Genomic DNA, 13,514 nt, shown 5'->3' with positions numbered 1-13,514 from the left:
TTTCGTGATGTGTTATCAAAGTTACTTTTCCTGTTTGATTGCTGTTTCTCTAGTTCTGTTACCTTTGAGTACTGAACTTTTTTTTTTTTTTTAAACTGCTTAGGCCTTGCAGAATTTGGGTCTCTGCCATATTCTCTCCATCTATTTAAAAGGATTAGATCATGAAAACAAGGAGTGCTGTGCCGAGCTACAGGAGCTCCACTACCAAGCTGCGTGGAGGAACATGCAGTGGGAGCACTGCATTTCTGTCAAGTAGGAAGAACCCAGACATTTTTTACTACCATTTCTCTAGTTGTAAACAGGAAACAGTTTTTAATCTCACCCTCTGAGGGGAACGGGTTGTGTATTGTATGTTTTATAGATGCTGTCAGCTGTAGACACGCCTGAATGCTTGACTAGGACAGCAGTAAGCAGTGACTATGCCTACGTTTCAGTTTCACCCTCCTCTTAGCCAGGGCACCTCCGCTCCCACCCCCAAGATGTACTTGAAAATAGCAGTCTAAAATGTATATTTTCATGAGCATCTTTTTGTTTATAAATTCAAGAAAAATATAGTCCTTTCCCTTCCCACTCCCTGCTGCAGATTCTTTAGTTAGTCACATTGCTCTTTTACTGGCTGGATGGTTCACAGAAGATTGCTTTATTTATAAAAGGTTTTCTTTTATAAAAGAAACAGGAACACAGGAAGATACTGTTTATAACCTAAATGTAATGTCACCATTTTTTTTCTGAGTGGAAAGCCAAACGCCTCATCCAATAAAAGGTTTTGCTTTTATGTAAAAATAAAATAATTTTTATGTCAAAATAGATGACAAAAATACCAAAAAATGAAATCCTATTAACTATATGTTGAATTGCCTTCATTGAAAAAAATTTCATTAATTGAAATGTCTTTCAAATTTCAGACCATTAGATTGCTGTAAAATTAGAGATTTGCTCTCATATTTTTACAGCATTTTACTGTAGGAGCCTATTCGTGCTTGCCTCTATAAATCACCGCATCCCATCCTTCCCTCTGCTGGCTACATTATGGGCACGTGGGCTTCCTCTGTGTTCTTCCTGCAGGCCAATGTGTTTCCACCTCAAGGCCTTACATATATCTTGTTTTTTTGCCGATTGCCATGCGTGTGGCTTCTTTCATTCAGATTCTAGTTTAACAGTGTCCCATCTCAGACTTCTGCTGACCACTCATCCAGAGTAGCCACCCAAGAATTCTGGTTCCTCTTTTAATTCTTCACATGTCGTCATTACTGTCCAATAGTTTTCTTATTTATTGTCCATCTTCTCCAAACCATAGCAAGAGCTCTATGAGAAGGACGACCTATCTGACTTGTCCACTCATGGATTCCCCTCTGGAATCTGGTGCCTAGTGCCTGCACACAGTCGGTGTTCACAGAGTCATTAAATAAGAAGATAGCATAGTTAGAACCAGGCAAAATATCTGAGAAGTTTACTTTCTTCTGCCTGAATAATTTAAATGATCTGCAAAATTCTTTGTATTTCTTGACAAAATTCCTAGAAATGGAGAAGTTTTCATTTTAGTTGTCGAATTTTGTTTTTTCAGTGAAACTATTTATACGTGGATATTTTAGGATTCTTTGTTTATAATTCCATTTTTCCCCTTATATTTTAATTATCTCACAGCAAAGGAACAGAAGGAACCAGTTACCATGAATCATTGTACAATGCTCTCCAGTCTCTAAGAGATAGAGAATTCTCCACATTTTATGAAAGTCTCAGATATGCCAGGTATTATAAAATGAGTTACTATATTTTAACATTTAATTCATGGCTGCTTTTCTGAAAACTTGATAATTTCAGTGTGAAGATTTGCCCTAGTAATGAAGAGATAAGGACTTGTTGGCTTTGGTCAGGCTGTTTTTTTGTTATTTCCATTCTCCTCTCAAAAACCAAGTTCACAGTGTAATAAATCATGCCAATCAGTGTTCATGCTCTCGGGGTACAGAAGGGGGAGGCAAAATCTTGGGATTAACAATTTTGTAGCTGCTGTACATCTAAGAAGTAAGTGCTCAGATGAGTTTTATCTTCTGAAGGAATGTTTTTGTAGGAGCTGTGGGTATGCCTATCTTAACAGTTGTTTTCCCTTCCTTGTAAAGGGATTCTCTGTGTTTCAATGTTTTATATTAGAGAATCCTTTAATACATTTGTCAAATATAGATAGATAGATAGATAGATAGATAGATAGATAGATAGAAAGAAAGAACCAATAAAACCTTTCAATTTTTGTTTTAGATGTAGGAACATGCTTGTATGTTAGGTGCTTGCATAAATTGTTACTTTTTTTGTTTAATGTTATGCCTTTATTTGTTCATATGGTTCAGATCTTTTTTTTTTTTTTTAAAGATTTTATTTATTTATTCATGAGAGACACAGAGAGAGAGATAGAGGCAGAGACACAGGCAGAGGGAGAAGCAGGCCCCATGCAGGGAGCCCGACGTGGGACTGGATCCCGGGTCTCCAGGATCACACCCTGGGCTGAAGGCGGCGCTAAACCGCTGAGCCACCTGGGCTGCCCCAGATCTTTAAGAAAAAAAAAAAATTCCCACTGGGACAAGCTCAGCTCTTTATGCAGAACCCTAAGGATGTCTCGTTGATTCCCGCCTCTGTCCGCTTCTTGCAGTTTTAATCCTGTCTCCTCTAGTAGTTGTGTGGCGCTGAGCTCCTCGCATTAGTGTTCATTTTGTAAAGTGGTGACTAATGGTCGGACTTACAGATATGTAGGCTTGTTATGAGGCACAGATGAGATCATGCACAAGACGGTACTTAACTGTAACAGGCTAAACATATGTAAGACACTTTTTTATTTAACAGTAGTTGCTGGGGCAGCCCGGGTGGCTCAGCAGTTTAGCGCCGCCTTCAGCCCAGGGCCTGATCCTGGAGACCCGGGATCGAGTCCCACATCGGGCTCCCTGCAGGGAGCCTGCTTCTCCCTCTGCCTGTGTCTCTGCCTCTCTCTCTCTCTCTCTCTCTCTCTCTCTCTCTGTGTGTGTTTCTCTCATGAATAAATAATAAAATCCTAAAAAAAAAACAAACAACCTGTTGACCTGTTAAATCCTGTATTTTATTACAGGAAGATTGACTACCATTTCAGTGCTTATTAGGTGCTAGCCATTTTGTCAGGCTCTTTCCATACGTATTGTTTAAGCTTCTGAATAATTCTGAAAGTGAAAAAACTTAGGTAGCCAGTAATGTGCTGTGGGTTAAACCGCCAGGAGTGGGAGAGTGGGATGAACCTCCGGCCCAGACGATGCTTCCGTGCCCACGTGTCGTGCTGGTGCTCGTGAATTTCGGGGGCACTCTGTCAACAGCAAAGCCAGGGAGAAGAACTCTGTAGCAGCAGGGTTGAACTGTGATATTTCTGAAAACCTCTAAGTGTCCCAAGTGTCTTGTGTTTGCTGCCACCAGGGTGAAGGAAGTGGAAGAGCTGTGCAAGGGTGGCCTCGAGTCTGTGTACTCACTCTACCCCACACTCAGCAGGCTGCAGGCCATCGGGGAGCTCGAAAACATCGGGCAGCTCCTCTCCAGGTATGTGGTTCAGACGGCTGCGTAACCCACCCTCAGGTGCAGCTCTGCTCTTCTCTCTCAGCAGTCACTTAAGAAATAAGGAAAGAAGCTAGTTGTAGGTTTGTTTCTCTTAGAAAATAGAAGTTGATTAGCCTCATGCACTGTGCTTTTATTAAAATAAGCATTTTCAAAAATATTTATTGTAAAAATACAGGTTTTTGAAATTTAGCTTCATTGTGCTTTCTTCTTTACGGCTCTTCCCCTGTCCTACCCCAGATAAAATTGTTTTTTCATGATTTTATGCCAGAGCTCATGGTCCCCCATTCTGTTGCAGCACTGCTGTGGCATCAGTGTTGTTTTAGGTCCCTTCTGCCATGCTGACCTAGAAGCTTCCTAAAGGAGCTTTCACTTCCTAGTCATCACCTTGTCTTCTTCCTGTCCCTGTGTCCCCTCTATTTTTGTCAGTGCAGTGGTCCTGAGGGATTGGGCAGTAACGTGTGGGAAGCAGACTTTCCATGTAAACTAATTCCACAATGTGCATTTTCTTTTCATTTAATATATAATGTTGGTAAGTGAAACCTTTGCCAGTTGCCAGCATTGTCTCTCACTGAATTGTGATTTCTTTAACAACTGTCATTATGCAAAGAATCACCCCCGGTGCCTAGTTGGGCACAGTAGAAATTCAGGAGTTCACTTCATTTCCTTGCTGACATGTCTGCTTTTCCACAGGGCGTGTTCTGAATGACACACTTGATGAATGTGTTCTCATTTCAGAAGAATATATACTTAGAAATGTTGCTTTTTAAGACAGTCTTTAAAAATGTTCATCATCTGTAGCCCCTGTGCTGACCTTCAGAGGTCTGATGGTTTTGTAGCTTTCTAAACTTTGGTCCTTCTTTTAAACCATTTTGAATTTCTAGTGTCCTTACTGTAAAAACTCTTTTGTATTATATCTTAAATATAGAACCTGCATAATAGGGATCTTATTTTCCTCCTTTCCCTTGCTTGCATGAATTCTGTGATTGTACTTTCAGATCAGTCACTGATAGGCAACCATCCGAAGTATACACAAAGTGGCGGAAACACTCCCAGCTTCTCAAAGACAGTGATTTCAGTTTCCAGGAGCCCATCATGGCTCTCCGCACAGTCATTTTGGAAATCCTGATGGAAAAGGAAATGGAGAACTCCCAGAGAGAATGTTTTAGGGACATTCTTACCAAGCACCTTGTAGAACTTTCCATACTGGCCCGAACTGCCAAGAACACTCAGGTAAAAGGATTCAGAACCATGTCGTCTCACCCATGACCTTTCCTTTTATGGCAGAAAATAGAAAGCATGAGTAAAACAGAAATGTCTTGAGAAACAGATTATTATAAAAATACTGTTTTGCATAATTGTTCAAGATTCTCCATTTTGGCATCAGACTTAAGTTTAAGCCTTGGACAGGGTATTTACCTCCTCTAAGCCTGTTTCCTAGTTCTGAAATGAGAACATACCTAACTTATTATATCGGTAACAGTTCAGTGAGTTTATATAGTGTTTATATAGTCTACAAACACACACACAAACATATTCTTGTATGTATCTATGTATTTATGGGGAAAACAGACAGTTGGGCTGGAGGAGGCAGATAGAGATGTGCTTAAGATAGTTCTTCCAAAGAGTCATCAATGAATGGTAGTTACTGCTGTCATGATTATTCAGGTAGTAGTAGTAGTAGTAGTAGTAGTAAAAGTATTTATTCTCATGTCATTTTCATTTCAGCTCCCTGAAAGAGCAATATTTCAAATTAAACAGTATAATCCAGCAAGTTGTGGAGTCTCTGAGTGGCAGCTGGAGGAAGCACAAGTATTTTGGGCAAAAAAGGAGCAGAGTCTTGCCCTAAGTATTCTCAAGCAAATGATCAAGAAGTTGGATGCCAGTTGTGCACAGGTTCACTATTTTTTTTAATTGGCTAAATTAATTACTGTTATAAAAAAGTTACTGTGCTTTAAAATATTTTTAATAAATCCACAGTTTTATGAAAGCCTTGAAATTATTGATCCATGAACAAGAAATTGTAAGAGCCTGGAAAATTAGTATTTGTAAAAGAAGTTTAGAAAATACTCTTTTTTTTTTTCTATTTATAATAATTCTATCAATCTTGTGGTAATTTGATTTATCCCAGTATGAAGCTGTTTTGTTTTGTTTTGTTTTAACTTTATGTAGAATTGGAGAAGGGTGTGTGGGAATAAACATGAAAGGACTACTAGAGAGTGGTGGGGGGAGAAAGCTACTATAAGTTTGACATAAAAAAATAGAGGAAATGCATGAGAGAACAGACATTAAAAGAAAAGCAAATGGGAATTATTGTCAGTCCACCTACTTAGGACATACAATGTATGATATTTTCTCTAACATTACCTACTGGTTGCTGAAAATGTGTTAGCTTCTGTAGCTCTGTGTCCAGCATATGATGGAAAAGTAGAGGCATTTGCAGGACTTGCGCGGTGTTTAAAGGTGTGCCCACAATGCTGTCCTTCTGATGCATGCTGCTTAGTGACTCTCAGCTTCCTGTGGTTTCTGTACTGGGCACTCGTATGATAATCCTCCATTATCAGAGAGTTTATCACTACACCGAGCACTGATAGCTGACCATATGATGCTTAAATGTTGCCTCACAGATGTAGCCAGAAGGAAGTCTGGGTGCAGTTACCCATGCTCAGCATTAACATTGAACTCTGCGAATTAGGGAGACTAACAGTTCTCATTTCATAGGGTTCTTGAACCTTGAACCTCTTGAAATGAGCTAATATACCCAAAGCCTTTGTGAAGTGCTAGCATATATGAGTGTTCAGTAATTATGAGGTGCTCCAATAGTAATAATAATAATAAGCAGTGGGAGATGATTATTTCATAAAAACTTACATACTTTTAATTATTAAAATAGTGGTATGGTGAAAGCAGATGAGGAAAACTATTTCTAACTTGCTTTTTCCCTGCATGGAAGATACTTTTGTATACTCATTAGGTAATGAATGACTTTTTACGATTCTGCTTTCCGTACACAGAATGATCCCGACCTAAGCCTTCTGTACACAGAGTGTCTGAGGGTTTGTGGCACCTGGTTAGCAGAAACTTGCCTAGAAAACCCTGCAGTGATTATGCAGACCTATCTAGAAAAGGTAAAGTTTTCTAGCAATTTTTGAGAGTTCGCAGCATGAATACACTCAATCTTTTCTTCAGGGCCATGTGCCTTTCAAATGCAAATAAAAGTTAAAAGATTTCATTTTTTGTATATATTATTACTGTGGTAGCTCTGTGTAATTTTTAAGGCAGAATGAAATACAGTGTTAAAAAGAAGGACTTTGTTTTGAAATAAGCCCAGATATGTCTGCCGTCCACCCCCTCACTACCAGCTACTCTCTTAACAAGCTGTTTCTAATCATTTCTCCATTTATTTATCTACAAAAAGAGCTGATTAAGGAATATGCACATCAGTCTTTACTATTCCTTTGTAACTCAGCTGCCCTATGTTTAGGGCTAGCACTTCTGTGCCCCAGCCCCTTTCAACCTTCCTGTTGCTCCTTCTGACTCCTTTAGTTTAATTAATTGTGGAAATAGCTAGTGTAGCATGAAAATCTTAATATGACTATCTTTAAATTTTATGGAGCCATTTGTTTTTGTACAATTCTTTAATATATTAGCTGTTCAGGTTATTTCTATGCTGTCAAAGTTGTTTGAAAATTTCAGATACTTAGTATAATTTAGCTTACCCATATATGTGTGTGTATATATATATATATATATATATATATATATATATGTAAAAAATACCAATACCATTAATGTAAGTAATTTATATATATATATATATATATATATATATATAAATTGAACCTTAGAGCGGGTATTTCTTTGATTTGAGTGATTCTTTAGTGCATTTAATTTCTCAATATAATTGTGTTTTCTTCAAGGCAGTGGAAGTTGCTAGAAATTACGATGGAGAAAGCAGTGATGAACTTAGAAATGGAAAAATGAAAGCGTTTCTCTCATTAGCACGGTTCTCAGATACACAGTACCAGAGAATTGAAAACTACATGAAATCATCAGAGTTTGAAAACAAGCAGGCTCTTTTGAAAAGGGCCAAAGAGGAAGTGGGCCTTCTTAGGGAACATAAAATCCAGACCAACAGGTAATGAGAGGTCTACGAGTGATAAGTGACAAGCTACACAGAGATACAGTGACTATATGTAGAGAGGTGTGTGGAACCAGACCGTGAATTCACTTTGTATGATTCCAAGTGCATTGTAGAGTATATGGATATTAGCTTTTTGTTTTGCTTTTTGGATTTGTTGGTATCATAGTTAAAAAGAGATAGGTGTTGAAATTAAATACAGAAGAGTTATCTCTTCCAATGTAATTAAACCCTTCTTCAAACCTGCCTTTGGCCGGTATACAATAGGGAAAATAGAAAATTGAGTAAAGTAGGCATCTTGGGGAGGGTCTGCTCTGTCCCTGTTTGTCTAGAATGGCTTTGGAATTGCACAGACTTTAAAATACTAAAAGTAAATTTGTTCTCTTAGAATTTTTAGAATTTTGCTTCTTTCTCCTGGGATGGTCACCTGATTATTCATTTATGTTGTATCTCCTGTATGATTTTGTAGTTCTGTACCATCTGACGGGTTTTGTATTTTCCTTTAATTATCGAATGCAAGATACACAGTAAAGGTTCAGAGGGAGCTGGAGCTGGATGAATGTGCACTCCGTGCACTGAAAGAGGATCGTAAACGTTTCTTATGTAAAGCAGTTGAAAATTACATCAGTTGCTTATTGAGTGGAGAAGGACATGATATGTGGATATTCCGTCTTTGTTCTCTCTGGCTTGAAAATTCCGGAGTTCCTGAAGTCAATGGCATGATGAAGGTGAGTCTTTTTTTGAACCCACTCTTCTGGCCTGTGCTTGAAAAGTTTAGACGTTAAGCCCACTAGTGTCACAGATTTTGTATATTCTTTGTATCACCGGTATTTGGTTCAGTGCTTTACTCATGGGTACTTGAGCTCCAATGACACAGGTTTATGTGGAGGTGAGAACATTTAGTTCAGTCTTTGCCCCTACCTTCTCAGTTACCCCTGGAAAGTACCAGAATGCCAACCTGTGAGATTCGGAAGATGCTTAAAGATGATGGAACCACAGGCAGGTTTTTCCTCCTGCTTTATCTTTTCTGCGATTTTTACAAAAGTGTGAATTACTTTTGTAAATGAAAAAAAAAATTTAGGAAAACATGAAGGCAGTAGTATTTCATGAGTATTTATTAAAATTTTAGATTTTATTGATAATACCTAATGTTAAAGTTATGCTTACAGGATCTACATTGTCAATCAATATGAAACATAAAAGTAAAATGTTTCTTCTCGTTGAAAAGAATAAGACTCATAATAGATATGAGCAATCTCTGCAGCTAGAATGCATAGGGGCTGGTATCCTGTTAGTTTCAGCGTAGGGGATAAAGTTACTCCATTTTATTACACACCAACTTCTCTATAGTCCAGATCACAATAGCCCTCAAATCTACATTTGTCCTCCTTGGATTCCCTGGAATGTAATCAGTGCCAGTGTTCCATTTCTGAATACAGTTTAATTTAGGATCAAATACTGTGACTCACCGGTGACTCAACCTAGAATACCATTCATCAGGAAGATCCACCTAAAATGCATCTCAAGGGAAAAAAGATAGTGAAATATTATTAACAAGTAGATGGAGGGCAGCCCAGGTGGCTCAGTAGTTTAGCGCCGCCTTCAGCCCAGGGCCTGATCCTGGAGACCCGGGATCAAGTCCCACGTCGGGCTCCCTACATGGGGCCTGCTTCTCCCTCTGCCTGTGTCTCTGCCTCTCTCTCTCTCTCTCTGTCTCTCATGAATAAATAAATCTTTTTTTAAAAAAAAACAACCACCAAGTAGATGGTTCTGCTAGTAGCATTATCTTATCTAATTTGCTTATATGTGAGATTTTTTTGAAATACATTATTTCAGGGACGCCTGGGTGGCTCACCGGTTGAGCATCTAACTTTGGTTCGGCGGGATCCCAGAGTCCTGGGATCGAGTTCCACATCGGGCTCCCTGCATGGAACCTGCTTCTCCCTCTGCCTGTGTCTCTGCCTCTCTCTCTCTGTGTCTCTCATGAATAAATAAATAAAATCTTTAAAAAAAATGAAATAAAAATAAAAAATAAATTTTAAAAAATACATTATTTCTTAGTTTTTTTTTTTTTTTTTTAATGGTAGAGAGATGGAATGAAGATTCCATCATACAAATTTTTGCCTCTCATGTACCAGTTGGCTGCCAGAATGGGGACCAAAATGATGGGAGGCCTAGGATTTCATGAAGTCCTCAATAATGTAAGTAAACCTGAAAATCAAAACACAGTTGCTTTCCTTTCATATGTTATATATTACTGTTCCACTCTAGGAAATGAAAATACAAAAATAGTCATTCATATTTATTATGCTTTAAGGGGGTGGAAATAAAAATTTCCTTTTGTCTTGGCTCACCCCGTATAAGTTACTTAGTTTTCCTGTCATTCCTATCCTTCCTTCGTGTCACACACATACTCTACCCACGGCAGTATGTGGTAGAGAAACACTTCTCTTTAATGCCAAACAGAATGAAAAATGTTACGGATTTCCTATTCTTGGTTGGTTGGTTGGTTGCATAAAACTAATAGTTCTTTATTTTCTGACAGCTTATCTCTAGAATTTCAATGGAGCACCCCCATCACACTTTGTTTATTATACTGGCCTTAGCAAATGCAAACAAAGATGAATTTTTGACCAAACCAGAGGCAGCAAGAAGGAGTAGAATAACTAAAAATGCACCTAAACAAAGCTCTCAGCTCGATGAGGTATTTGGATTAAATACACATACTTTTTTGAATTGTAGTATTTATATTTTCCTGCAATATTCCTTTCTTAAATCTCAGAGATTCTAAGAATGTGTGTTGCTAACTGTATTCAGTTTTTAAATCCTTTGTTATTCTACTTAAAGCTGGTTCCAAATTCCTGAATATTCTCCAAGCATAGTAGATACCAATACTTTTTTTCCTCACAGCATTGAGCAAAGAAAAAATAGATTTCAAAACACACCCAAGTCCTTTACTATTGATATTATTGAATCTTTGAGTATTTCATTCAGAAGGTGACTATTTTGTTCATTTTTGAGGGATTATAGTCTTTCCAGTGTTTATATTAGTGCATAAATTTTGCTTTTCCTTTTGTTATAACTCTGAAAAGTTCAAGTGTTGGGTATTTCTTTATGTAGTTTTTTTTTTTAAATGAACAGGATCGAACAGAGGCTGCAAACAGAATAATCCACACTATCAGAAGTCGGAGACCTCATATGGTCAGAAGTGTGGAAGCACTTTGTGATGCTTACATCATATTAGCAAACTTAGATGCCGCTCAGTGGAAGACTCAGAGAAGTAGGTGTTTGGAAGAATGAGTGTTGCTTTTATGCTGTTTTTCTCTGTATGGATATATTAATTATAGCGCCTAATATGTAATCTCTCTAACTTACATACGTAACATTAATTGCAGACATGAAGGTCCTTAAGATTACAATTCACTCCATGGTCCATAGCTGAATTTTTATCTAGTAACTTCAAAAACCCCTAGTCACTTTTCCTTTAATATATTATATCTATCTGGTAATACGTGATTGCACTAAATTAATGATTTGATTTTTCTGGGGGACTCTTGGTACAAAATACTTTTTGCAGAGAATTAATTGCATAGAGGCAAGTCCATTAAAATAACTGAATAACTGACAGTTTTCAGGGTCAAAGCTTTCTGAAAATGATTTTGGTTACTCACTGTGCAAATGCAAGGTCTTAAGAATGACAAGCCTTTATCATTTCCTCCATACGTGTTAGAATGCCTTGCATGTAATCCTTTGCTCTTCTTGCTGTGCTGTTCAAATAATTATCAGGTGCTGTAATATTTGGTTATGTGCATGTACTTATAAGTCTCTCTGCCCATATTTTAACAATTGTATTCCTTTTTCTGATCAGAATCAGGTCTTTGCATTTAAATTCTTAATACTTGAAAATAAGAATGAGCGTTTTCATCATATTCCTCTAAGCCAACAAAACATTGATCGTCACTTCCTTTGGTTACATTTAATAGTAATATGGCGGGAATAAATTATCTGTGTGCTGTGCAGACTCTTGTGTGATTATCATAAGGTGTTCAGCCTGGGCTTATGCAAGATCATGTGTAAGCCAAGGTCAAGTGTAAGGTCACTTGTAAGCCATGTCGGCCATTGTCCTGCTCTGGCCCTGAACTACATTGTGTCTCAAGCCCCAGGTCTTCATTTCTGGGTCGAAGCCTGAACTGCAGATCAGCCAAGGTTTGGGGTCTGTGTTATCTGCTAAGTTCTTTTGCTTTAACTTCAGAGCTGTTCCTCAGCTTGTAGTTGTCACCAGAACCTCTTTCTTTTCTATATAGAAGGCATCAATATCCCAGCAGACCAGCCAATTACTAAACTGAAGAATTTAGAAGATGTTGTTGTTCCAACTATGGAAATTAAGGTAATTTACTATTAACCATCTTGACTTTATTATTGAACTAAATTCCTCTTAATTGGGTTAACCATTTGAAATAGGGCAAAAGTGGTTTAAAAATTGGCACTTCCATTTGTTTCAGCCTATAGTTTCTCCATAGACTTCCTTTACCTAAGCCTTCAAACACTTACAGAACTCTCCTGCTTTCTTTTCTTGTTCCATCAGTTTCACACCTCCCATCTTCCTTGGGAAGGTCTGTAGACTCACCTTCATTGGCCAAAAGAAGAAAAGATTCTTTGTGCTTATGCTAAGATTAATTTTTAACTTGGCAAGAAAGTCCCTAAATGCTTTATATTTTAAAAAGTCTGTGTGTTAGAATGTATTGACTGTCATGTATTATCCTATCAAGTAACACAGTATGTGTTACAGTATTAAATTAACTGTAATAGGGGATCCCAGGGGCTCAGCAGTTTGGCGCCTGCCTTTGGCCCTGGGTGCGATCCTGGAGTCCCAGGATCGAGTCCCGCATCGGGCTCCCGACGTGGAGCCTGCTTCTCCCTCTGTCTGTGTCTCTGCCTCTCTCTCTCTCTCTCTATGTCTATCATAAATAGATAAATAAATAAATCTTAAAAAAATTTTTTAAAAAAATAAATTAACTGTAATATAGGTAATACTTTTAGCTATGCTGTGGTGATATTTTATTGCTAGAAATGCCACATTAGTAAAGATGTGTATGATAATAGAGGTTATAGTGTAGTAATGGACTGTTCACTCTAGAGAACACACTGCTGGGCACCAGAGGGGAGGAGGGTGGGAGGAAGGGGAAAACAGGTGATGGGGATGAAGGAGCACACCTGTCGTGAGGAGCACCAGGTGATGCATGGAAGTGCTGAATCACTGTATTGTACATCTGAAACTAATAACTATGTTTACTAACTGGAATTAAAATAAAAACTTTTTTTTAATAATAAATTTATTTTTTATTGGTGTTCAATTTACTAACATACAGAATAACACCCAGTGCTCATCCCGTCAAGTGCCCCCCTCAGTGCCCGTCACCCATTCACCCCCACCCCCGCCCTCCTCCCCTTCCACCACCCCTAGTTCGTTTCCCAGAGTTAGGAGTCTTTATGTTCTGTCTCCCTTTCTGATATTTCCCACACATTTCTTCTCCCAAAATAAAAACTTAAAAAAATTTAAAAACAAAGATCATTTGACTACATTCTTAGTATACGTAGTTGTTTGATTCAAAACAAACTTCAGGGCAGCCCAGGTGGCTCAGCGGTTTAGCACCGCCTTCAGCCCAGGGCCTGATCCTGGAGACCCAGGATCCAGTCCCACGTCAGACTCCCTGCATGGAGCCTGCTTCTCCCTCTGCCTGTCTCTCTCTCTCTCTCTCTCTGTGTCTTTCATGAATAAATAAATAAATCTTAAAAAAAAATGTAGCTTCGT

At 38.2% G+C, this 13,514-nt stretch overlaps 1 protein-coding gene across 6 annotated transcripts in view; it reads left to right on the top strand.

Moving 5' to 3' along the window:
• Positions 1-13,514, top strand: part of ATM (ATM serine/threonine kinase) — a 117,144-nt gene that overhangs the window by 83,997 nt on the left and 19,633 nt on the right. For all 6 annotated transcript variants that reach the window (XM_041771453.1, XM_041771454.1, XM_041771457.1 and 3 more), the window contains 12 exons: positions 104-252; positions 1,645-1,749; positions 3,427-3,546; positions 4,560-4,794; positions 5,290-5,457; positions 6,576-6,689; positions 7,482-7,699; positions 8,223-8,430; positions 9,790-9,903; positions 10,248-10,406; positions 10,844-10,982; positions 12,007-12,089. In XM_041771453.1, the coding sequence (XP_041627387.1) occupies positions 104-252; positions 1,645-1,749; positions 3,427-3,546; positions 4,560-4,794; positions 5,290-5,457; positions 6,576-6,689; positions 7,482-7,699; positions 8,223-8,430; positions 9,790-9,903; positions 10,248-10,406; positions 10,844-10,982; positions 12,007-12,089 (1,812 nt within the window). The remainder of the gene's footprint in view (positions 1-103; positions 253-1,644; positions 1,750-3,426; positions 3,547-4,559; positions 4,795-5,289; positions 5,458-6,575; positions 6,690-7,481; positions 7,700-8,222; positions 8,431-9,789; positions 9,904-10,247; positions 10,407-10,843; positions 10,983-12,006; positions 12,090-13,514) is intronic.

Source organism: Vulpes lagopus, chromosome 10 (assembly GCF_018345385.1).
Source record: "Vulpes lagopus strain Blue_001 chromosome 10, ASM1834538v1, whole genome shotgun sequence".
Classification (NCBI taxonomy): domain Eukaryota; kingdom Metazoa; phylum Chordata; class Mammalia; order Carnivora; family Canidae; genus Vulpes; species Vulpes lagopus.
The sequence above is the reverse complement of the archived record's forward strand: the minus strand, read 5'-3'. Positions and strand labels throughout refer to the sequence as shown.